Below are 26,010 nucleotides of genomic sequence, written 5' to 3'. Positions count from 1 at the left end.
GTGCATCTCGCATATATAGAAATGCATCCTTTAAATGCTCTATAGTCAATAAAATACTGTCCCTGTCAAGGGTATCAATATTTTCAGTCAGGGAATCCGACCAAGCCACCCCAGCGCTGCACATCCAGGCTGATGCGATCGCTGGTCGCAGTATAACACCAGTATGTGTGTATATACTTTTTAGGATATTTTCCAGCCTCCTATCAGCTGGCTCCTTGAGGGCGGCCCTATCTGGAGACGGTACCGCCACTTTGATAAGCGTGTGAGCGCCTTATCCACCCTAAGGGGTGTTTCCCAACGTGCCCTAACTTCTGGCGGGAAAGGGTATACCGCCAATAATTTTCTATCGGGGGAAACCCACGCATCATCACACACTTCATATAATTTATCTGATTCAGGAAAAACTACAGGTAGTTTTTTCACACCCCACATAATACCCTTTTTTATGGTACTTGTAGTATCAGAAATATGTAACACCTCCTTCATTGCCCTTAACATGTAACGTGTGGCCCTAATGGAAAATACGTTTGTTTCTTCACCGTCGACACTGGAGTCAGTGTCCATGTCTGTGTCGACCGACTGAGGTAAATGGGCGTTTTAAAGCCCCTGACGGTGTTTGAGACGCCTGGACAGGTACTAATTTGTTTGCCGGCCGTCTCATGTCGTCAACCGACCTTGCAGCGTGTTGACATTATCACGTAATTCCTTAAATAAGCCATCCATTCCGGTGTCGACTCCCTAGAGAGTGACATCACCATTACAGGCAATTGCTCCGCCTCCTCACCAACATCGTCCTCATACATGTCGACACACACGTACCGACTCACAGCACACACACAGAAAATGCTCTGATAGAGGACAGGACCCCACTAGCCCTTTGGGGAGACAGAGGGAGAGTTTGCCAGCACACACCAAAACGCTATAATTATACAGGGACAACCTTATATAAGTGTTTTCCCTTATAGCATCTTAATATATAATCATATCGCCAAATAAGTGCCCCCCCTCTCTGTTTTAACCCTGTTTCTGTAGTGCAGTGCAGGGGAGAGCCTGGGAGCCTTCCCACCAGCAGTTCTGTGAGGGAAAATGGCGCTGTGTGCTGAGGAGAATAGGCCCCGCCCCCTTTTCGGCGGGTTTCTTCTCCCGTTTTTCTGACAACCTGGCAGGGGTTAAATACATCCATATAGCCCCAGAGGCTATATGTGATGTATTTTTAGCCAGTATAGGTACTTTCATTGCTGCCCAGGGCGCCCCCCCCAGCGCCCTGCACCCTCAGTGACCGTTGGTGTGAAGTGTGCTGAGAGCAATGGCGCACAGCTGCAGTGCTGTGCGCTACCTCATGGAGACTGAGAAGTCTTCAGCCGCCGATTTCTGGACCTCTTCTCTCTTCAGCATCTGCAAGGGGGTCGGCGGCGCGGCTCCGGTGACCCATCCAGGCTGTACCTGTGATCGTCCCTCTGGAGCTAGTGTCCAGTAGCCTAAGAAGCCAATCCATCCTGCACGCAGGTGAGTTCACTTCTTCTCCCCTAAGTCCCTCGTTGCAGTGAGCCTGTTGCCAGCAGCACTGACTGAAAATAAAAAACCTAATAAAACTTTTACTCTAAGCAGCTCTTTAGGAGAGCCACCTAGATTGCACCCTTCTCGGCCGGGCACAAAAACCTAACTGAGGCTTGGAGGAGGGTCATAGGGGGAGGAGCCAGTGCACACCACCTGATCCTAAAGCTTTTACTTTTGTGCCCTGTCTCCTGCGGAGCCGCTATTCCCCATGGTCCTGACGGAGTCCCAGCATCCACTAGGACGTCAGAGAAAGAGTGTATAAGTGAGCCCGTGGAGAAGTTGCCCATGGCAACCAATCAGCTGTCTAGTATGCAAATTATAAATGTTACTTCAATACTGATTGGTTGCCATGGGAAACTTCTCCACTGGCTCACTTCTCCACACTTTTCACTGCTTCATGAATAGACGCCTAAAGCAAGCAAATGTTGGGAAAACAGTAACCCCCCCGCAACAAAAAAAATACAATAAAAACATATGTCGACTATTGCCATATCGACATATGAAACTGTTGGCCTTTCATATGTCGGCCTATTGAATGTTGATCTAGATGACCTAGACACTATCTATAATCCAGATAGCCCACATAGGGGCAGACGTATTAAGCCTGGAGAAGTGATAAAGCAGTGATAAGTGGAAGGTGATAACGCACCAGCCAATCAGCTCCTAACTGTCATTTTTCAAACCTGTAATGATTGGCTGGGGCGTTATCACCTTCCACTTATCAGTTCTTTATCACTTCTCCAGGCTTAATATATCTGACCCTATCTCTCCTTAAACTATCCTACTCAATGACATCCCCTGTATACAGTAATACATTTACACTATCACATTCTGCCGATATTGCAGTGTACTATATCATACAGCACCCCAAGCACCTCTGCAATCTGGCTGCACCAATATGCAATGTTTGTCACTTATCCTTCTTTATCAATGCCTATTGCCCTATAGATTGCAGGGCCTTCCTACCACTATGTCTGTCTGTCATTGCCCAGTCTTGTTTTATTACTGTTTATTCCCAATTGCAAAACGTAACGGAATATGCTGGCACGGGTGGTCTTCTGTTTGCCGGCGGTCGGGCTCCCGGCGCTCAGTATACTGGCGCCGGGAGCCCGACAGCCGGAATACCGACAATTATTTTCCCTCGTGGGGGTCCACGACCCCCATAGAGGGAGAATAAAATAGTGTGGCGCGCGTAGCGCGCCACCGTGCCCGTAGCGTGGCGAGCGCAGCGAGCCCGCAAGGGGCTCATTTGCGCTCGCCAAGCTGTCGGTAAGCCGGCGGTCGGGCTCCCGGCGCCGGGATGCTGGTCGCCGGGAGCCCGACCGCCGGCCAGCCGTAGTGAACCCGCTGGCACTATATAAGTAATTGTTAGTAATAATTTCAATTCTGGAGGTTATTTGCAGACATAAGGTGGCCTGTATGCATAGTTCATCTGTATACAGATACATATGATGAACGATCTCCAAGCGCTGCTACATAAAACTCTAAATCCTTATATCCTGGGAATTTTCTAAGAAACAGAATATAACACCATATATGAAAAAGTCCTCAATCTGTTTGTTGCAATACCTTTTGGTGCATATAGGGCTCCTTATAAAGGTAAGCCATGTTTTGATGGATGGATGCCATTGGTATAACTGTATAGTGCATGGAAGAAGTGAGAAACTCTTGAAAGAAACCTTTATGGGAACATAGGGTTTGTGAACAAGGTTAGTCTCCGTGACAGAACAGGATTGCAACAAACAGATTGAGGACTTTTTCATATATGGTGTTATATTCTGTTTCTTAGAAAATTCCCAGGATATAAGGATTTCGAGTTTTATGTAGCAGCGCTTGGAGATCGTTCATCATATGTATCTGTATATCTAAGAAGGAAGTGGTGTTCTATTGGACGAGTGCCAAGCTGCAGCTAGGGCGCAAGTCACTGTTTCGTTTTTCAATACTATAGTTCATCTGTATCTTGAAAAATGAGGTGGAACAACTGCGGTCATTCCTAAATGCGATAGAGTGCATTTTAGACACGGTTCTGCAAGTTACAGGACAATCCCTTATCTGGAACATCTTAAGTCTCCAGTATTCCACATAACTGATCCCATTCCTTTTACAGGACATTCTGCCATCCAACAGACCATTGCACACTAATTGAAGCTCACTGTTTGTGAATGCTGGAACCAACCACTGTGTAACACACATTCCTATCCTTGTGCTTTGTAGAGGTTGTATGTAAATAAAAGCACTTGCTCGGACCTGTCTCCACTATAAACTTCCCCACAATTGAGCTATTATTAACTGCTAACAGAAAACAATTACAGGCTCTTTGAAACTTGAAATATCCTGACAACTAAGGGAAGAGGAAAGCCACTATAAGTTATGGGACACACAGGGCAGGTTAGCAACCTTAATGAAAGGAGTAAATGGCTTCAGATGCACTTGAGTGACCCTGTGTCATGACCCTGTGTACAACACATCTAGAGGATCCCGACCCTTACAGGGACAAGCAATTCTGCAACTTTTAACACTAATGACCTGATGATTGGAAGGTATTTAGGAAAGAATTAAGCAAACAAAAAGAAAACTTGTAAAACAGTCATTTCAGACCAATAAACTGGCAGTCAGTGAAACACTCCGCTCTTGTCTTTCAGATGGGGATGCTCCCATTATCAATGAAACATGTTTATTTTTGTAAATGAAAACACAAGAGTACATTTATGTAATACAAACATGACACCATTAGCGGGCAGTGGCAAAGAAACAGGATGCAAATGTTCTTGGGGAAGCAGAACTTTATACCCCTTTTACACCAATATCCCGGGTCTGACCCAGGATTTGAAACACGGTTCCAAGCTGGGTCAGACCCGGGACTCCCCCCATTTCACTGCAGTGCCGATCCGGGATATTCCCGGATCGGCACCGTTTACACTGCACCCGGGTGCAATGTCTTGTGGGCCGGCGCTTAGAAATGATGTCATCTCCAAGCGCCGGCCAACACTGCAGATCGGCACTCCGGAGCGTCTTGACGGGGGCAAGCACAGCAATCTGGAAGCTGCTGTGCTGCCCCCAGCCTCCGGCGCTTCCAGGCACCAGAGACAGCATGTGCCATGTCTCCAGCCGCAGCATGGCAACCAGCACGGTGCCGCTGTCTGCATAGACAGCGTGCGCCGTGACCCCCAGCCTCCCGACCGCCCCGCCGGACACTGCGGTACGGGAGGTTTGCCATGCTGTAAATGGGTGCCGGGTCGGCTGACCCGGCTTACCCATTTACACCGCCTCCTTCCCAAGTCTTACCCGTGTCCAACTCTGCGTATGTGCCGGGTTGGATTCCCGGGTAAGTGGACCCGAGGTGACCCTTTTACACCACCTGCAGTCCCGGGATTTTGAGCGCTCCCATGCAAAATCCCGGGATATTTCAGGTGGTTTAAAAGGGATATTACTCTGTACTAGATGTGGTCACCGGCGTGATCTCTTTCTTTATCTCTCTCTTTTTCCTCTTCTCCCTCTTATGTGCCCTTCACCCACTCTCTTTCTCCCCCTCTTACTCCTCCTCAAGGGGCAGACTAGATTAACCAAATGGTTCTTGCCCCCGTCAAATTCTATGTTTCTGTATAATTTTCTATGGGGCGGATGTACTAACCCTCAGAGAGAAATAAAGTACCAGCCATTCGACTCCTAACTGCCATGTTACAGGCTGTGTTTGAAAAATGTAAAGAGCTGATTGGTTGGTACTCTATATCTCGCCACGGCTTAGTACATCTGCCCCAGCACTTGGTTTTATTATACAGAATATCTTTAGAATTAACTTTTTTTCTTTTAAACTTCACAATTTTACCTTCAGACCTTTTCTTCTCTACAGAACGGGTTTTCTACTATGTGTACCCCTATGTGCCCTTTTCCTTTCTCCTGTAGGGTTTATTCAGTTCTGGTTGTGGATGATGATATTGTTATTGGATCATTATCAGGCTTGTCTGTGTTGTCAGTACGAGGAGGTACAGTATGTGATGAATAATTATGAATAACTAGTAAATTAATTCTCCTGGGTCACCTCAGCTGCTCTGCTACGCCCTCCCCCACCTCTTCAGGATACAAATCAAGCTTCATAAGGGCTCTCAAGACACATTTCTTCACCAAACCCTGCCAAGTATTATCCTAATCCTCTGTCCCATACTCACGGTCTACCCCACCTGTGTCCTCTGTCTGTCCTCTCCCTTTGTAATGTAAGCTCTCACGAGCAGGGCCCTCAGCCCTCATATGCTTTTCTTCTCTTATTTATACCACTTTCATACCGTCTGAGGCGGGTCGCACCCAGGAGCCTGACACGGGAGCACCCAGTGTGCTACCCGCCTCAATACCCCCTTTCATACCGCAGACTGCAACCCAGCAATATGCCGGGCTGGTGACGTCGGTGGTGACGTGGCATGGGCGGTGCTGGGAGATCACATGATCTCCAAGCGCCACCTGTCCACACACTGTGAACGGGAAACGGGTCGCACTGACCCGGCTCCCGTTCACACCGCACAGCGAGTCGGGTTGAACGCGCGTTTAACCCTGCTCACTAGCAGGTTTGAAATACCGGGTCGCTTAACCCAGTATATTGCCCCTGGTACCTTTCACACCGCACTGGAACACGGGTTATGCGCGCTCATGTGCCAATAACCCGTGTTCAAAGCTGCTGGTGTGAAAGGGGTATAACAGTATCCTCTACTTCATATTCCTTACATCGGGACCTAGCCCTGGGTTTGCCACCCTGATGCTTATTTCAGTGTCATGTCTGCTGATACAGAAATGTTTATATACCCTGTACTTGTTCTACATTGTCTTTTACTCTAAGTTGCTGTTTTCTTGTTATGCTAATTTGTTTATGTACTTTGTAAGGCGCTGCGGAACCCATAGAAGGCTGTAGATGTGTGTTATGCTGAAACTCTCTGGATAGTTTTTAATCATCCTTCAGCTTTATACAAATATACAACAGAGCATCTAATTAGCCAGGAAATCTGTAGCTTATAAGTCTTGAACACTGATCTAAATGTACCTGTGGCCGGTGCACAGATTGGTTAAGTGGATAAAGTGACATCACTGAGGACACATGAAAATGAAAATAGAAAAGTACATCACAAAAACAGTAAACTGTCCCACTTAAGGTGAACTCAACAGAAACTTTTGGGATTTGGCAAGACCAACAAAATTACAGCAGACAGATCTACCTTTACTCTCCTAAACTGCAGCGCGGAACCTGAGATGACCACAGACTAATGAGTATTCCGGGGAATAACGGATTCAATTATAAATATACTAGTAGTATCTAACCCATTTTGCAACACAAATACTCACTGTAAGTGTCTACTAGACTTACCCATCGTTGGAACAAGTCAGAAACTCTTCCTTTATCTTTGGGTGCCAACACCCCCCATTCAACATGGCGGTATGCCCCTGAAATAGATAAATGAAATCAAATGTAAGACTTTTTTAAAAAGAGGTGAAGATGTGTTTTTGGCAGGGCCTCATATTATTTGTAAAGAAATACAGGAAACGACAGCTGTCTAATGAACATGCAATATATGCACTATGCTATCAATATTTATGCAATGTATTTACCCAGAGAGATGATTTAAAAGTGTTTCCCAACTCCAGCCCTCTGGGACCCCTAGCAGTGCTGTATGGAAATAGTTAGCATTACTACCTCACAGCACGGAGGTTATGGGTCTGATTCCCACCATGGCAATGTATGTGTGGAGATTGCATATACTCACCATGCTTGTGTGGGGTTTTCCTCCTACAATCCAAAAATAAGGAGATTTATGGTAGACTTACCATAGTTAAATCTCTTTCTGCGAGGTACACTGGGTTCCACAGGGAATACATTGGGGTGTAGAGTTGAATCTTGATCCAGAGGCACCAAAAGGCTAAAGCTTTGACTGTTCCCAGGATGCACTGCATGGCCTCCTCTATAACCTGCCTCCAGACACTGGAGCTCAGTTTCGTTAACCAGTCCAATGCAGCAGTAGGTAAAGAGAAGGCATATGTTAGTCACATAGAACCACACTCTAAAGACAGGAGAAGGGACCAGCAGCTAATGCCATACAAACCCATACAAAGCGTCAGGGTGGGCGCCCTGTGGAAACCAGTGTACCTTGCAGAAAGAGATTTAACTATGGTAAGTCTACCATAAATCTCCTTTTCTGCAGCGGGGTATACTGGGTTCCACAGGGAATACATCAGGGATGTCCTAAAGCAGTTCCTCATGGGAGGGGATGCACCGTAGCAGGCACAAGAACCCGGCGTCCAAAGGAAGCATCCAGGGAGGCGGAAGTATCAAAGGCATAAAACGTAATGAACGTGTTCACTGAGGACCACGTAGCCGCCTTGCACAATAGTTCAGCGGGCCGCCCAAGAAGGTCCAACAGACAGAGTAGAATGGGCTTTGATAGCAGAAGGAGCTGGAAGACCAGCCTGTGCATACGCTTGTGCAATCACCTTTCTAATCCATCTGGTCAAGGTTTGCTTGTTCGCAGGCCAGCCACGTTTGTGAAAACCAAAAAGTACAAAAAGGGTATCGGACCTCCTGAGAGAGGCAGTCCTCTCCACGTAAATACGGAGAGCCCGTACCATATCCAAAGACTGCTCTTTGGAGGACAAACCAGAAGAGTTAAAAGCCGAAACCAGGATCTCCTGGTTAAGGTGAAAAGATGACACAACCTTAGGCAAATAACAAGGGCGAGTTCGGATAACTGCCTGGTCACAGAGAAAAATTAGAAAGGGCGGACGACAGGACAAAGCGCCTGGAGACTCTTGTAGGGCATTCAAGACAACAGACAGATCCCATGGAGCCACAGGAGGGACATAGGGAGGCTGGATCCGTAAAACGCCATGAGTGAAAGTATAAACATCAGGAATAGACGCAATCTTCCTCTGAAACCACACAGACAAGGCAGAAATATGAACCTTGAGGGAGGCCAAACGAAGGCCTAAGTCCAGGCCTTGTTGCAGAAATGCCAAAAGTCTGGAAGTTCTGAAATTGTATGCGTCGTAATTCTTAGCAGCACACCAGGTGAAGTAAGAATTCCAGACCCTGTAATAAATCTGTGCAGAAGCCGGTTTGCGGGCCTTCAGCATAGTTTGGATAACCGGGTGGTCTTCAGTATGCCGACAGCCGGGATCCCGGCGACCAGCATACCGGCGCCGGGATCCCGACTGCCGGCATGGCGACACATATTCTCCCTCTTGGGGGTCCACGACCCCCCTGGAGGGAGAATAAATAGCATGGCTCGTGTAGCGCGCCACCATGCCCGCAAGGGGCTCATTATCGCTCGCCCAGCTGTTGGTATGCCAGCGGTCGGGATCCCGGCACCGGTATGCTGGCCCCCGGCCACTCATACTACACCCGGATAACCGCCTCGGAGAATCCTTTGGCCCTCAGGAGTGAAGCTTCAAGAGCCACGCCGTCAAAGCCATCCTGGCCAGGTCTGGATAGACACAAGGGCCCTGAACGAGGAGGTCTGGGCATTGAGGAAGTAGAAGAGGACGCTCCATCGATAGACCCTGCAGGTCTGAGAACCAATGCAGTCTGGGACACACTGGAGCGACTAGAAGTAGTATTCCTCCTTCTTGCTTGAACTTCCGTAGTACCCTGGGCAGGAGTGACACTGTAGGGAACATGCATGGCTGCTGAAAGGTCCATGGAATTGCCAGTGCTTCCACGAACGCTGCTTGAGGTTCCCTTGTCCGTGCTCAAAAGACTAGAACCTTGTGATTGTGTCGAGACGCCATCAGGTCTACATCTGGTAGGCCCCACTTGTCCACTAGGAGTTGAAAGACTTCCGGATGAAGAGTCCACTCTCCGGCGTGCACGTCCTGACGACTAAGGAAATCCACTTCCCAGTTGAGGACTCCGGGAATGAACACTGCCGATATTGCTGGCAGATGGCTATCCGCCCAAAGAAGGATTTTGACTCCGGGAATGAACACTGCCGATATTGCTGGCAGATGGCTTTCCGCCCAAAGAAGGATTTTTGACACTTCCATCATTGCCATGCGGCTTCGAGTGCCGCCTTCATGATTTATGTATGCCTGTTCTCAGGGGTGTATCTACCTATTGGCCAGGATGGCACTCGCCAGGGGCGCCAGGCAAGGAGGGGGCGCCGTCTGGCAGTGCTATCCATGGCCAGGGGGTAGAACCAAGTAGAATTGTCAGACTCGGTGACTGTCTGTTAGTGCCGGCACCAGTGTCCGGCAGCAGCGCACCGCACCTCACTTGTAATCAGACTCAACATAAACTACAGCTCCCAGCAGCCCAAGGCCGCTGGACACTGGCGCCGGCAGTGACAGACAGTCACCAGCAGTAGCGGATCTTGCCACGGGCAAGCAGGACTTTTGCCCGGGGCTCCGCCTTCCGGAGGGCGCCGGCGCCATCCGGAGGGCGCCGCACCGTGGCAAGATCCGCTACTGGGCCCCCCTGCCGCTGTGCCCCCCGCTGTCACCCCCGCCGCTGTGCCCCCCCGCTGGTCCCCCCGCTCTGAAGGGAACCAGACGCTACGCGTCTAGTTTCCCTTCGTGGAGGGGACCTTTGCTGTGCGGTGCGCGATGACGTCACCGCGCACCGCACAGCATTGTGGCACAGACGCTATGGGTCATAATTGACCTCTAGTGTCTATGCTGTTCGAGGAGAGGAGCGGCGCCGGCGACTGTCTGCAGCGGTCTGGATGAGGAACGGTGACAGTAAGTATACTTTTTTTTACTCCAGTGGCGCTACAGGGGGCACAAATGGGGGCATTACTGACCACGCCCCCGTGTGAAGCCACGCCCCTAGTTTTGCCCGGGGTGCAACCACAGCCAGAACCGGCCCTGGTCACCAGTCAGAGCCGGATTATGGGGAGGGGGGGGGTCGACGTACAGGACTGCACTGCCCTGCATTGAGCTAGGGCAGTGAACTGAGTGGAAGCACGGGGGTGGGACTACACAACACTCACTGCCAGGCAGCACAGCAGCATGTAGGACAGGGAGAGAGGACAATGAGCTACTAAAGTACATGCAGCGTACCTTGTCTGTAATGTGGGGGGTGTAGGAGACACTATATAGTCTGTCTGTATGTGTGTCTATGACTGAATTTGTGTATGTGTGTGACTATGTATGTATGTATGTGTATAAGTATCTACTGTATTTATGTGTGTATTAGTGTGTGACTATGTATGTGAATAAGTGTGTAACTATGTATGTATGTATGTGACTGTATTTGTATATACTGCATTTGTGACTGTACTGTATCATATGTATGTGTTTTGTGTGTGACTATGTATGTAGTGTATATGTGTGTGCCTATGGGCAGGACCAGACATACTAATGGCAAATGTTGTTTGACCACATTCCCCATATAAAATTAGAAATATATTCATTAGCACAAGTCCACATTTCCATTTTCTATTTGCATTACCCATATGCCCTGAATAGACTGTGTTTTCTATAGGGGTATGACTGTGTGGCGTAACGTGATTAAGAGACACTATCGTGTGCTGTAATGTGAGTAATCGACACTACTGTGCGGTGTGATGTGGCATAATTTGAATTGGAAGTACTATTGTGTGGCCATGCCCCTTCCCCACAAGGCCACATTTCTTTTTTGACAAGCTTTCCTTATTTCAAATTAGAGATGTGCAGCGGGCATTTTTCGTGTTTTGTGTTTTGGTTTTGGATTCAGGTCTGCGGTCGTGTTTTGGATTCGGATGCATTTTGGCAAAACCACCCTTTCGGGTTTTGGATTCGGATGTGTTTTGGATTCGGGTGATTTTTGAAAAAAACACAAAAACAGCTACAATCATAGAATTTGGGGGTAATTTTGATCCTATAGTATTATTAACCTCAATAACAATAATTTCCACTAATTTCCAGTCTATTCTGAACACCTCACAATATCATTTTTAGTCCTAAAATTTGCACCGAGGTCGCTGGATGACTAAACTAAGCGATCAAAGTGGCCGACACAAACACCTGGCCCATCTAGGAGTAACACTGCAGTGTCAGACAGGATGGAACTTTAAAAAAATAGTCCCCAAACCCCACATGATGCAAAGAAAAAAAGAGGTGCACCAAGGTCGCTGGATGGCGGTCGCTGGATGGCTAAGATAAGCAACACAAACATCTGGCCCATCTAAAATTAGACTCCAGTATCATGTGAATGGGTTCACTACGGCTGGCCGGCGGTCGGGCTCCCGGCGACCAGCATCCCGGCGCCGGGAGCCCGACCGCCGGCTTACCGACAGCTTGGCGAGCGCAAATGAGCCCCTTGCGGGCTCGCTGCGCTCGCCACGCTACGGGCACGGTGGCGCGCTATGCGCGCCACACTATTTTATTCTCCCTCTATGGGGGTCGTGGACCCCCACGAGGGAAAATAATTGTCGGTATTCCGGCTGTCGGGCTCCCGGCGCCGGTATACTGAGCGCCGGGAGCCCGACCGCCGGCAAACAGAAGACCACCCATGTGAATTATAAGGCAATATCACTGGAATTATTTGTTATAATCAATGGAATTATTGGTTCAAATCACTGGAAGAAAATGACAAAATCACTGGAATTATTCGTTCTAATCAATGGTATTATTGGTCCAAATCACTGGAAGAAAATGACAAAATCACTGGAATTAAATGGCAGTAATGTCGGGAATTATATCAAATGGCAGTACCACTGGACATATACGGAAGTGTCAGACAGGATGGCACTGTTGAAAAAATAATCCCCAAACAGCACATGATGCAAAGAAAAGAGAAAAAGAGGTGCACTGACACTGAGCACTGACCAGTGATTCTGAGCACTGATGATACTACTGAGCAGTGATACTGAGCACTGATGATACTACTGAGAACTGACACTACTGAGAACTGACACTGAGCTGCACAAGACACTGAGCGCTGACCAGTGATACTGGGCACTGATGATACTACTGAACAGTGATACTGAGCACTGATGATACTACTGAGAACTGACACTGAGCAGCACGATGCAGCATAAGACACTCTACTAGTATTAGTATTAGTGAGCAGCACAAAAGCACTCTGGAATTGTCACCCCCCGGATACCACTGTGACTGGAATGATGATGACCGATGCACAGTGACAGAACACTACTACCACAGCACCCTACAGCAGCAAGATGCAGCGCAAGACACTGTACTAGTATTACTGAGCAGCAGGATACAGCACAAGACAATGAGCACTGATACTGAGCACTGATACTGAGAACTGACACTGAGAGAACGTAGCCACGTCCTCTCTGTACTCTCTATAATGCCTGAGTGAAAATGGCAGCGATGCGCGGCTCTTTATATGGAATCCGAATCCCGCACGAATCCGACAGCGGGATGATGACGTTTTGCCTCGTTCGGGTTTTCAGAGTCAGGCGGGAATAACAAAGCCGGGTTCGGAACCGTGTTTTACACGTGGAGTTCGGTAGGGTTCGGTTCACGGCGAACCGAACCCGCTCATCTCTATTTCAAATGTGTGTGTGAGAGTGTGAAGGGAGGGGGGATGACTTTGCCAGGGGTGCTCGGACCCCTAGATACACCCCTGCAGGCTGTTCTGTACCAGAGGCAGGGCAAGATTCAAAGCATTGAACAGTGCCCGCAATTCCAGAATGTTTATCGGGAGGAGAAATTACTCCTTGGTCCACCAACGCTGGAGAAAGTGTTGCTCCAGCACTGCGCCCCAACCCCGCACACTTGCATCCGTTGTCAGTATGACCCAGTTGGGGATCCAGAAGGGTCAGCCCCTGCTCTACTGTTGGCCCTGTAGCCACCAGCTCAGTGACAGACGAACCTCCGGAGTCAAGGAGATCATTTGAGACCTGATCAGATGAGGCAGGCCGTCCCATTTGGAAAGGATTAACCTCTGCAGAGGGCGGGAATGAAATTGAGCATACTCTACCATGTCGAAAGCCGACACCATGAGGTCTAGTACTTGCATCGCCGAATGTATCGACACTTTTGGGAGAGAAAGGAAGCATCTGATCCTGTCCTGAAGTTTCAGGACTTTCTCCAGAGACAGAAATAGTCTTTGGCTGTGTGTGTCTAGCAATGCCCCCCAGGTGCACCATGCTCCGAGCAGGGTCCAGCGAGGACTTTTTCCAGTTGATGAGCCACCCGTGAGCTTGTAGGAATTTCAGTTCCAGATGACTGAGGAAAACATCTTGGGAGTTCGCCAGGATCAACAAGTCGTCCAGATACGGTAGGATCCTGATTCCCCGACGGCGGAGAAGGGCCGTCATCACTGCCATGACCTTGGTGAAGAGCCGAGGGGCCATGGCCAATCCAAATGGCAGAGCCTGGAATTGATAATGTAGGTTGCCAATAGCAAACCGCAGATACAGCTGATGCGATATGGCAATAGGTATATGCAGGTAAGCATCCTGTATGTCATGGGATACCATATAGTCTTCAGGTTCCATGGCCAATACATAGAGCGCAGAGTGTCCATACGGAATATGGACACTCACAAATTTGTTCAATGACTTGAGATTGAGTGTAGGCCGAAAAGACCCATTGGGTTTCGGAACTAGAAACAGGGTCGAATAGTATCCCCTGCCTCTCTGGGACAGTGGTACCGGCACTACCACTCCTGTGTCCAGGAGGGATTGCACAACCAATTGTAGAGCTTGCGCTTTCAACGGATCCGAAGGGATAACCGTCGAGCAGAACTGGCAAGGGGGACGTCTCTTGAAAGAGACTGCGTACCCATGAGAGACAACTTCCCATACCCAGGCATCTGAAGTGGTCTTTAACTAGGCCTGGGCAATCTGCAGAAGTCGGCCTCCCGCCCTGGGGGAGGCCCGCCCCGTCATGCAGCAGGCTTGTCTTGTTTGGAAGCAGGTTGACGGACGGCACAGGATTGTTTAGGTTTGGACTTAGTGGTTTTGGAAGAACGAGCCTGTCTCGGGTACGCCTGACCCTTTGCTTTCCCTGGAGGTCGAAAGGAACGAAAAGTGGTACTCTTGCCTTCGGTGCAGAAAAATTAGTACTTGCGGGAAACGCAGTTTTAGCAGTCGCCAAGTCAGTCACAATCTTATTCAGATCCTACCCAAATAGGATGTCACCCTTAAAAGGGAGCACCTCCAACGTCTTTTTGGAGTCTAGGTCCCTCTGCAGGACCTCATCCAGAATTTGTCGAGCCAGTATAGACGTAGTAGATGCCTTGGCCGCCATTACACATGCCTCAGAGGACGCCTCCTGAATATAGTGGTAGGCTGTGGTAATATGAGACAGATATTGTCTGGCAGTCTCAGAAATATACTGAGGCAGCTCATCCACTAATGCCTGAACCGGCCCATGAGGCTGCTATAGTGGGTCTATGTACAGCACCGGTAAGGGAATAATAGACTTCAAGCATCCCTCCACACGCTTATCCGTCAGTTCCTTCAGTGAGGTGACAGGCAGAGTAGATGACACAAGACGGACGACATGAGAGTCCACCGGCGGTGGAGTTTCCCACTTGTTACTCAACTCCACAGGGATAGGATAACGAGCTAGCATCTTTTTAGACAGGGAGAATTTCTTTCCTGGAGACGACCAGGATTCCTGACGTATGTCAATTAAATGATCAGAATGTGGTAAGACTACTTTAGTAACCTTCTGACGTTTGAACTTCTCAGGTTTCTTAGACGCAGTAGTGGGATCTACCTCATTATCAATTTGTAGAATCAGCTTAATAGCCTCCACTAGGTCAGGAACATCAACCTGAGTTGTAGGTTCCTCGTCAGAAGTGACTGTATCAGTGTCTGACGGATCAGTATATTCCCCATCCTCATCAGAATTATCTGAAATATTAGTAGTTTGTGAGGAGGAAGCGGCCCACTCAGATGACCCCTTGACCCCAGAGGGGCATGGGGCAGACTTTTGTCTAACCGAAGATTGATTTAATTGTTATATCTGGGTACAATATGTGGCTGCAATGGCACAGGAGGCCCCACAGGGGGCATAAGACGTGTCACAAGCGTATCAGGCATACTTGAGAATGCTGCCCAAGGTGGTTCTTGATTGGCCACAGGTGCTGCGGGCTGACTGCGAGATGTATGGCACCCAGTACCTGAATCATCAGCTAAAACTTCCGCCTCAGGTAAATCTGTGGTGAAAGCACTGCATGATACTGAAGTGTCCGCAGATTTCCCGCCCTGTGTGGAAGACATTATAGGGAATGTAGCCTTAGAGCGTAACAGTACAATATAGCCAAACAAACACAACACCTGCAAATAACCCCCTATGTAATGTGACCGTAAACACAGGACACAAGCAGAGAATTAAAGTGGTATGAGGTGACTGAAATACACAGTAAATAACACAAAACAGTATATACTGTGTAGCACTATATTATATATATATATATATATATATATATATATATATATATATATATATATACACACACACACACACACACACAACTCGAACAGCCGGCACTCCACAGGATATTTCAATAACTTGCCAGGGTGCGCTCCAGAGGCTTGCCAACCTCAAACATACTCTCCCAATAATGGAGTCACTCCTGGGCTGCCAATTCGGTGAAGAAATCAAGGTGCTTTAATCAACGTTTCGGGGTACTGCCCCCCGTCATCATCGGTGTGTGTCCTGATGACGGGGGGCAGTACCCCGAAACGTTGATTAAAGCACCTTGATTTCTTCACCGAATTGGCAGCCCAGGAGTGACTCCACTATTGGGAGAGTGTATATATATATATATAAGACCCTGACGCACCTAGCACCCCCAGGGTACAGAATATAGTGATAGCAATAAGTGTGATACACGAGAATGAAATCCACACTGGACAAGTAAAACTAGATAGATAGATAGATAGATAGATAGATAGATAGATAGATAGATAGATAGATAGATAGAACAATGCACAGTAGATACTGGATGTATATCTCCTATATATTAGCTCAGATCTGTGACTTTGTGCCTCATTTGACTGGGCGGAGTCACAACACTGGGCGGAGTTAGTCAAATGAGTCACAGATCTGGGCAAATCTATAGGAGACTAGGAGCAGAAGCAGATGGTATGGGCATGGCACAGGCAGGGGTGCATACCTCCCAACTTTCTTCATGCAGAAGGAGGGACACATGCGCGGCAAAAAGGGGGCGTGGTCAACGAAAAGGGGCTTCGAGGGAGGACCCGCGATCGCGAGCCATGCCCCCGTTTTCGTCAGTGAGGGGGAATGCCCAGCGCTCTGTGAGCTGCTGGCATGCCCCCAGGTGCGGATTATGAGTCAGTGGGGCCCAGGGCACTTGAGACAGGGGGCCCCTATCTAATTGCTGTGCCTAATGCGGGGCGTGGCCACGCCCCTTATGCAAATTCCGGGGGGGGGGGTTTAATGGGATTTTGGCCCCTCAGCTAGGCGTAAATCCAGAGGGGGTGGTCGCTCCCTCCTACTCACCCGCACAGGCAGAAGAAAGCAGGGAGGCTACTGCCTCCCTGCAACACCACAGACCTGCCAACACGCAGCAGCGTGTGCTGACTGTAGCACAATGCTACTGCTGTTGCTGGCAGGACGGGGGAGCTTCAGAGCTGGGACAGAGCTACTCCAGCCGGGGGGCACCGTAAAACTGTGGGGCCTGGGGTACGTACCACCTGGGCCGCCCCCCCTTAATCTGGCTCTGCTGCCGCCCCCCCCCCCCCCTTAATCCGTACCCCCTCTCCTCCTGTCTCCACTAAATAGATGCTGTGCGCATGTCTCCACTAAATAGAAGCTGCTCTGCTAAGCAGAACAGCGAGTACAGGAGCTTCACAACTGCCCCCCCCACCACCACCACCACCACGGGACACTGCGGCCCGCGGGACAGACCCAAAAAAATGGGACTGTCCTGCGAACATCGGGACAGTTGGGAGGTATGGGGGTGTGTGAGGGGGTATGCTATACAGACAGACGGGCACCGGCTCACTGTGTGCTTGACCCCCCACATCAGCATACTCAGCAGTGAGGTGCGCCCAGCTCCTTCTCACACTTTAGCTGGCGGGCAGTGCTGCAGAAGTCCGCGCTGCTTGCAGGCTCCGACCCCCTCCTCCCCTCCAGCCGCAACGTCTCCTGGAGCTAACCAGTCACTCCCAGTCTCCCCTTACCACAGTGCCCGGCAGCTGCGCGAGGTCCTCGGATTATGACTGAGGAGTGGGGGGAGGGATGCCAAAAGGTTGGAGTGGAACAGCAGCAGTGACTCCGGTAAGACACATATGTCTGTCACCACTGTTTTGTCCCTAATACCAATCTCTCCCGTGCCCTGTCTTCTGTCATGTCCCTGTCACCCCTGGCCTTGCCCTGTCACCCTTATCCTGGCCCTGTCACCCGTATCCTGGCCCTGTCACCCCTATCCTGGCTCTGTCACCCCTGTGCTTGCACTGTCAGCCCTATCCTGGACCTATCACCCCTGTCCTGGTCCTGACATCCCTGTCCTGGTCCTGCCGCCCCTATCCTGTCCCTGTCATTTCTGTCCTGGCCCCGTCGCCACTATCCTGGCCTCGTCACCCCTGTCCTGGCCCCGTCACCCCTGTCCTCCAGACCCCCTACACCACCCGCGGCTCCCACTCCCCCGCCCCTCCACCACCCACAGCACCTCCAGACCCCTTCCACCCCCCATATATGTCTCCCCCCACACCTGCACCCCCTCCACCCGCAGCATCTGCAGACACCCTCCTCCATCTGCGGTCCCCTTACAGCAGCAGTAGATGGCGCCCGGAGCTGGGGGAGGGGCTACAGGTCAGCGCCTTATCCCCTATGCTGGTCCTCACCACCGGGTACTGTGGAGTCTATGTAAAATGGATTTTTTTTAAATCCGACCTGTGCTCCCTGCTCAGTACAGTGTCCACGCCAGCGGCGCGGACCGTCTCCTGGGACAGCGATATACCGGCGGGTCCCACCTGGGGGACCCTCTTACCTCCTCCCTGATGTGCAGCCAAGTGATCCTGGAGAGCGTCAGCGGTGGTGTGCCTGTGGACCGGTGCGCCTCCGCTACAAGTACCCAGGAACCGGCCGGGGAGTGAGCAGCACTGCTTGGGGAGGTGATAGAGCCGCAGCACAGCACTTCAGAATTACACAAAGTGCTGCGGCCCTTGAAGTCTTCTAAAAACTCTTTTCAGGGTTGCCTAACGCAGCCCCACCTGTAAAGTGACCTGCTGTGCAGGCACCAACTTACAAACTGAGCTCCAGTGTTATAGAGGAGGCCATGCAATGCATCCTGCGAACAGTCAAAGCTTTAGCCTGTTGGTGCCTCTGGATCAAGATCCAACTCTACACCCCGATGTATTCCCTGTGGAACACAGTGTACCCCGTTGCAGAAATACTGGTAGTTGATTTGGTTCCCAACAGAAATAAACCCAAGTGTGTGCGTGTACATATGTATAAGTTCTTATCTGCCATCAAAATTCTATGATTCTAATCCATGTTTTCTAGATCTCCCAGATGGTGCACATGTGTATTTATTATGGGCTTATACATTTAACAAGATCCACCAGTGGCACTAATCATTATTTCACTTGTGACTTTGAGGAAATCTGGAAAACATGCACTGGTAGGATTCCCTGAGGAAAAGAGTTGGGAAACAATGATGTAAAGGGAAGAATCCTGAAGACAGCATACGTGGCTTCAAAGTATAAATGCTCATCTTGTTTTCTACCCCTCTCGCCCCCCCCCCCCCCCCAAAAAAAAACAACCTGTATTGAATGGTATATATTGAGATAGGGACAGCTTATGGCAAAGGTCTGCAAACTCGGTCCTCATTACCCCACACAGTGCATGTTTTGCAGGTAACTCAGCAGGTGCACAGGTGTATTAATTACTCACAGACACATTTTAAAAGGTCCACAGGTGGAGTTAATTATTTCACTTACGATTCTGTGAGGAGACCTGCAAAACATGCACTGTGTGGGGTCCTGAGGACCGAGTTTGCAGACCTATGGCTAAGGGGTTTGGTGGGGATCTTCAAAACCATCAAACAAGTCAATTATAGCAGCAGCATCACTGTTCCCTGATATCAGAAATCCTGTAGATGGTATTGGGAGCAAAGTGTATTTGCGTGATCACTTAGCACCAAAGTTAGCGCATGGACATGCCGGAAAGGAAGTCTGTTAGTTTCAGGGCACTTTTTCAGCTATGTAGCATTCAAATAAAATATAAAAAGTAATAATAAAATTATTTGTTTATACAAGGTCAATAAATGCAGAATTGCCAAAAAAAAAAAAATCTTTTATTTAACTGCAAATCTGTATGAATGCAAAATAAACTCTCTTAAACACAGAGATTCTGTATTTTATTTCTCTTATCGATTATTCCAAACTTTGTGAGTAATATGTAGAGGGGAAAAAGGGAACCACGCAATTGTGGAGATTCAGGGAGGCTCTGTTGTTTTGGGTAACAGTGTCATCACAATGAATGAATGGCCATACAGAAAGTGTTTCCCAATAGCGTTATAGAAAGATATTACTGTAACTCCAGTAGATAAATCAGCTTTGAAAGATTTGACATGGAATTAAGTGTTACTTTAACATATGCCTCTTTTCTGCAAATGGCGACTCAAGCCACCATAGTATCCCGGCTATGTGGTCACTGCAGTGTCATTGCAGCCAATCAGCCTTTTGTATGGCTGCACATCGGGCCTGATCATGTTTGTGGATGGAACTGCACAGCCGCAAGGAAGCAGAAATTCCGTGTCATTGAAATTGTAACACAGCAGGAGGCTCTAGGAGATAGACACCTCCTGTCTGCACTAGCGAGGATCCAAGTGCTGCGTCCTCAGATCGCCATCGCGACCATCAGTAATTCACAATAGTTTTAAGCTGAAGCTTACTTGGGCTGGCCGTTGGATCCAGACACCCGGTTCCAGGAAGTCTGCATCACACGGCGCAGACCTTGGACTCGTCACGCCTTCAAAGCAGAGACAACCCCCACACCACCATTTTGAAGAACAGTGCTGGGTGCATGTCAATCATGCTGCGGCTGACAGGGGGCAGTGAGCGACATCAAAAGACCCGTTCACATGCGCAGAAAGGGTCTTGCGTCTGCACAGGCCCCCAAACATCATATTAGAGCGTAAGCCATTGGGTTTGCATACAAATATGAATTAGGTCCATTGGCTGGAATGAGTTTGCGCCCAAATGTGGTTTGATTAACTGACCTTAGCACGCCCAGAAAACAGGGACAACACCCCCCCATTTACTGGCCTATTGGTCGTCCCCACCCCCAAGTTGCCGCTTCATGTCATTTATGCTGCGGGTTTAGGGGGCACTCCGACCGTTATCACAGACCTATCTGCACATACGCAGTTCAGACCCTGCTCTCAAAACATCGTAGATATAGTTGAACCATCTGAATCAGGCCCTCAATAATCCACTTACTTAGATGCAATTCGCACAAATAAGAGGAACATTTGAAAACTAACCAACACTTTTCATTGATTAAAAAAAACAAAACTGAAAAACATCTGCCCAACAAGAATCATTTTGCAATCTGGTCAAGAACCCATCCATATATTCCAGCTCATCTGCGCCCTAGAGGGTATCCGGACTCCAGGTCGACAACAAAAAGGTCAACACACCTTAGGTCGACGCCAATTGGTCGACACACCTTAGGTCGGCATGGACAAAAGGTCGACATGGACAAAAGGTCGACAGGAACAAGGTCGACATGGAAAAAGGTCGACATGAGTTTTTAATGTTTTGGGTTTTTATCGAACCTTTTCAGACTTAACGATCCACGTGGACTACGATTGGAACTGTAATCTGTGCCGAGCGAAGCGGATTGAAGGCACCATGCCCGAAGCATGGCGAGCGCACTAATTGGGGTTCCCAGTCACTGTACGAAGAAAACGACACAAAAAAAACATAAAAAACTCATGTCAACCTTTTTCCATGTCGACCTTGTTCCCGTCGACCTTTTGCCCATGTCGACCTAAGGCGTGTCGACCAATTGGCGTCGACCTAAGGTGTGTCGACCTTTTTGTTGTCGACCCTGAGTCCCAGACCCGCCCTAGAGAACCCTTCATGTCTGACACTGGGTGTTTGCAATGATTGGCTCACACAGGATGAGTTTTTCAAAGATATTTTCCTTCTATTATTTTTTGTTTTTGATTTTGAATGTTGCAGGGAAAAAATGGGCACCTGAATCATTCCTAAATATTTCTATAGAAAGCATTAGTGATAACACACAAAATTAAAATTAAAATGCTAGAACTGACTTTCTTATTGGTACAGGATTTCAGAATCCAGTGCGATGAACAATTGTTCATTTTAGTCATGCATTTAAACGTGTTTTATATAGAGGTAGAACTGTTTCAAGTAGTGTGAAATGTAATTATTGGAACCGACATGTTTCCAGTCCGTGTCTACAGCCACTAAGGATTAAATCGGAAAGGACAACATTAAAGGATTATTCCTTGTCCCAGGACAACTGGTGGAACTCAGCGATGGGAGCTGTCCTCGCTCTGTGTGATTAGCATATTCATCATGGAAACACATTTTTGCTTTCCCTATCTATATCCATAATCTGTGACAGGGATCGGCGTGTAAATGATTTCTGGCACCTTTCCATTTCCTTACTTACTATTTCCATTCCTCTCCTCTTCTCTTTTCCCTCTAGAATTGAGCGATAGAACCTCTCAGGCTGCAGCAGACAAAACAATTCTAATGTTTTTCCATTGGCCTTGAAATACGTCAACGTGCACTAACACTAACAAGACTTCCTCTTCTCGCTAACCCAGCCGCAGCCGTGATTGATCATCTGATTCGCCGAAACGCTGAACTCCAGGTAGCTCTCAGCACACCCTCATCACCAGGGCATCACCCTCTCTTTCATCACAATCGCTCTTCTACACAGACCATTTGCTCCCATAAAAATCAATCATCTGCTTACACACATCCCTTCCTCCCATACTCTCGGAGGCATCAATCAGACATGGCAGGAACAATGAGATTCACTCTCACCTGAAAGACATAGAAGAACCATTCGGGAATCATAGTACGTTGGATAAGCCACCGGTTACGGTGAAATTAGGATATTAAAGCCATAAGTAATTTGATGACTACTGCTGTGATGACGTTCTACCCCTGGATGTATGAGGGGCGTCCTCTGTAGATGAAGTAGATGAAGTAGCCCATATGTCCCACATTGGAGACTTCGGATGTTGGGAGGGATACAGTATTAACAAAACATATTTCTTAAGTGAAAACATCCCAAACAATCCAGACGTACTTCACGGTGACTGTTTTGGTGGGAGAATTTTGGACTTGAAAAGGAAAACTGACTATTGTACTGTAATACGGGGGAGGCAGGGCACTTTGGTGCATATCTACTGGCGACAAAAATGAATGCACTTATCACGCCCATTTTCCAACTACAATGGCTATGTGCGTTTCCGATTCTCCTGCTATCAAACTGAAAAAAATTGGTTTCAATAATTTTTTCAGCAAAAAACCATGGGATATGGAAAAAAATAAAATAGTCAAATAGGTACATCAGCCCGCACCCTAAAAAACAGTCAAATTAATATTTGATCACATTATAGATATCGATTACTGTCCCAAAGAAAATTAATTGGAGCTCTTAATAGCTTTTAAAGGGATGATTTTTAAATTTTTTTAGCTACAGTTAAAATGAGATAGAACGTTATTTTTTTGTATGGCTGATTTTTTTTGTCATTTTAATTGTTAAAACACACCTGTTACTCTCACCTGCAAAGTTAAATTCACCTCTGTTCTATGGGTGTAGTATGAGTGGCCGACGGCAGGGATCCCGACTGTCGGCATACCGACAGCTGGGCGAGTGCTAATGAGCCCCTTGCGGGCACGGTGGCGTGCCACGCTGCGGGCACGGTGGTGCGCCACGCTTCGGGCACGGTGGCGTGCTACACGGTATGCTGGTCGCCGGGATCCCAGCTGGCGGCATACCGAAGTCCACCCCTGTTCTATCCACCCAACACCCCCATACATATGTCCCACATCTTTTAAATAATTTATTCTGCAGTTTGCAGAATTTCACCCCAATAATGACAATTATTACCCAAATTAAGCTAATGAAAATTTTCTGACCACATAATTAATCATTATAGGGGTGCCCTAGGGGTATAGAATTAGATTGTAAGCTTGCGAGCACGGCCTTCCTACCTCTATGACTGTTTATTACCCAGTTTTGTTTTACCATTGTGTACAATTGTAAAGCACAACGGAATTTGCTGCGCTATATTAGAAACTGCTAATAAATAAATAATAACAATAAATAAATATAACACAGATAAAAGTAAACGCTAACGAACCTTGGTGTTTGCCATGTCCACGATGTACTGATCCCCTTTAACGCACTCCATGACTGGAAAGCCGTCTCTGTCCAGCACTTTGGCCTGGGAGTTCCCGGCTACCACTAGGATGAGATCCCCAGTGTTGCTGTACTGCAGGGACCTTATCTGGTGACTGGGAAACAAAGGACATACGTTACCATCTTACAACAATTTGCATTGGTTACAACAGATGCTTTATTAAGAAGTACCCCATTAAAGGGATAGTGAAACCGTGCATTCATTATAATTCGCCAGGACGCTTGGAAGCAACCAAAGAGGGCATCGTGTGAACATGGCACCATCTAATCATGTGACTCATATCTAATCATGTGGCACCATTGTACTTAGCAATGCAGCAATGCACCTGGTAATTCAGGATGAATAATGAGTACAGTAGTAGTTTATTTCCTTACACTGCAGCACTGGGGACTTGCACTCAAAATAGAATATTAATGCAATTTGGTTGTGGCTATACATTCCCTCCTTCAAACATTACAACCTTGAAAAATCTTCTTTATACACATTCACGCGGTCACTTCACATATCACCACCAATGTAGATTCCATTAACCAACGTGTACTCTAACAGGGATGTTTAAGTCTTCTATACAACATTAAAGAAGTAAGATGATTAACAACTTCACTGTTACTTAAAGAGAACTAAACAGTACAAATTGGGTTATACAGTATAAAAACGCTATTGCCAGTCCTGATTCACACCCTTCATCTGGCCCGATTTGTACCCCTTTCACTTAAAAGTGGCCGCTACCCTATGGGATAGAGAACACTTATCGGCGAGATATTGCCGCCCGTGGTGGGTTTCGTGGGAATTTGGGCGAGTGAACAAGTCACTGGCAATTGAACTACTTATGGTTAGTAGTGCTGGGTACAGTCCCCTTGTTCTAATGGATGACAGAGTATTCTCTGTATTGTGCTGCTAAAATATAAAAAAAAGAATTTATTATTAATCTATAGCTGAATGAAATAGTGCACACTAAGGGCTCATTACAATAAGGTGCGAGTCTGCACATTCATTTCATGAAACTCGCAGAGTGCGCACAAACACGGGTAAGCAAAGAATTTTAGATCCAATCAGAAGAAGCAATTTGTGGTAGTCCTGAGAATGTTCTACAAAATGCAACCTGGGAGAAGTGGGGAGACCTTCCTGGATCCCAAAAAAGTGACAACTTCATTAGTAGATCATATAAAAGACTATTCGTGCGCATAAGGAAAGTGCTGGACTCTCTTAAAAGATGTCAAAAGTTTTGTGCACTGTTTGTAAAAAAGTAAAAAAAAAAAAAAAGCACATGAATTGAATTTAATTACACCAAATTTAACAAAAAGTGTCAATTAAAAAGTAGGAGAAAAAGGGGATTTGGGGGTAATTTGAGCCCACATAAATGTTAAAAAATGAAAAACAAATGATAAAAAGCAATTATTCTTCGCTGAAATAAATACTTTAAATATGGATTTTGCACTAAAATAAAAAAAAGTTGATTTTGGGATAAATTTTAGGATTTTTTTTACCCCACTAATGGCATGAACTTATTGGCCCAATTAAGCTAATTGAAAACTTCCAAATGCCTAATTAGTAATTGGGAGACATGTCCAAAAGGTTCTGAAGCAAGGGCTGATATTTTTAAGATTTTCCCCTCAGGAGGGGTGTTCACAAAAAAAAAAGCGAATTTCCTCTCATAAAGTAATGCGCAATTGGAACTGGATTGCAAATACAATTCGTAGTGTGAGAACTGCTCGCAGGACCCAATTTGCACCTAATCGGATCGACCGCCAAGGATAAGCCTGTGATTTGTACTGGGACACGTTCGTAACACTAAGTTTAAAAAACAAATAAAAAAATAACAGAAACCAAATCTGATATAAGTCAGTTACAGAAGACGGATTTAGTGCCTGGGATGTGTGTGTGCCTTTCATAATGAGTGTGTTTCTGACCACAATTTCTTGTGTAGAGTCTTAATCCCTTATTTGTTGGCTTTGTTTAGGATGGCTGTTTTTCCAGGCTGACATCATCTAAATATAACCTCTTATGGTTTTTATTTAATTCTGGACACATGGTTGGCCAAGCAATGATTTGCATACCGCTATCCAGTGTACCTTGATTTAATCCCATTTCTGTGGGATAATCCCGGTGGTTATAAACTGGTGACACAGGTA

General features: G+C 47.4%; 1 protein-coding gene across 1 annotated transcript in view; it reads right to left on the bottom strand.

Annotated features, from left to right (window-relative positions):
- The window catches only part of WDR70 (WD repeat domain 70), a 672,355-nt gene that overhangs the window by 502,921 nt on the left and 143,424 nt on the right, over positions 1–26,010 (bottom strand). Inside the window, exons 9-10 of the mRNA XM_063961183.1 lie at positions 23,819–23,972; positions 6,905–6,981 (exon numbers count right to left, since the gene is read on the bottom strand). Coding sequence (XP_063817253.1) covers positions 6,905–6,981; positions 23,819–23,972 — 231 coding nt within the window. The remainder of the gene's footprint in view (positions 1–6,904; positions 6,982–23,818; positions 23,973–26,010) is intronic.

Source organism: Pseudophryne corroboree, chromosome 1, assembly GCF_028390025.1.
Source record: "Pseudophryne corroboree isolate aPseCor3 chromosome 1, aPseCor3.hap2, whole genome shotgun sequence".
In the NCBI taxonomy this organism is placed as follows: Eukaryota; Metazoa; Chordata; class Amphibia; order Anura; family Myobatrachidae; genus Pseudophryne; species Pseudophryne corroboree.
This window is presented reverse-complemented; position numbering and strand designations above follow the sequence as displayed.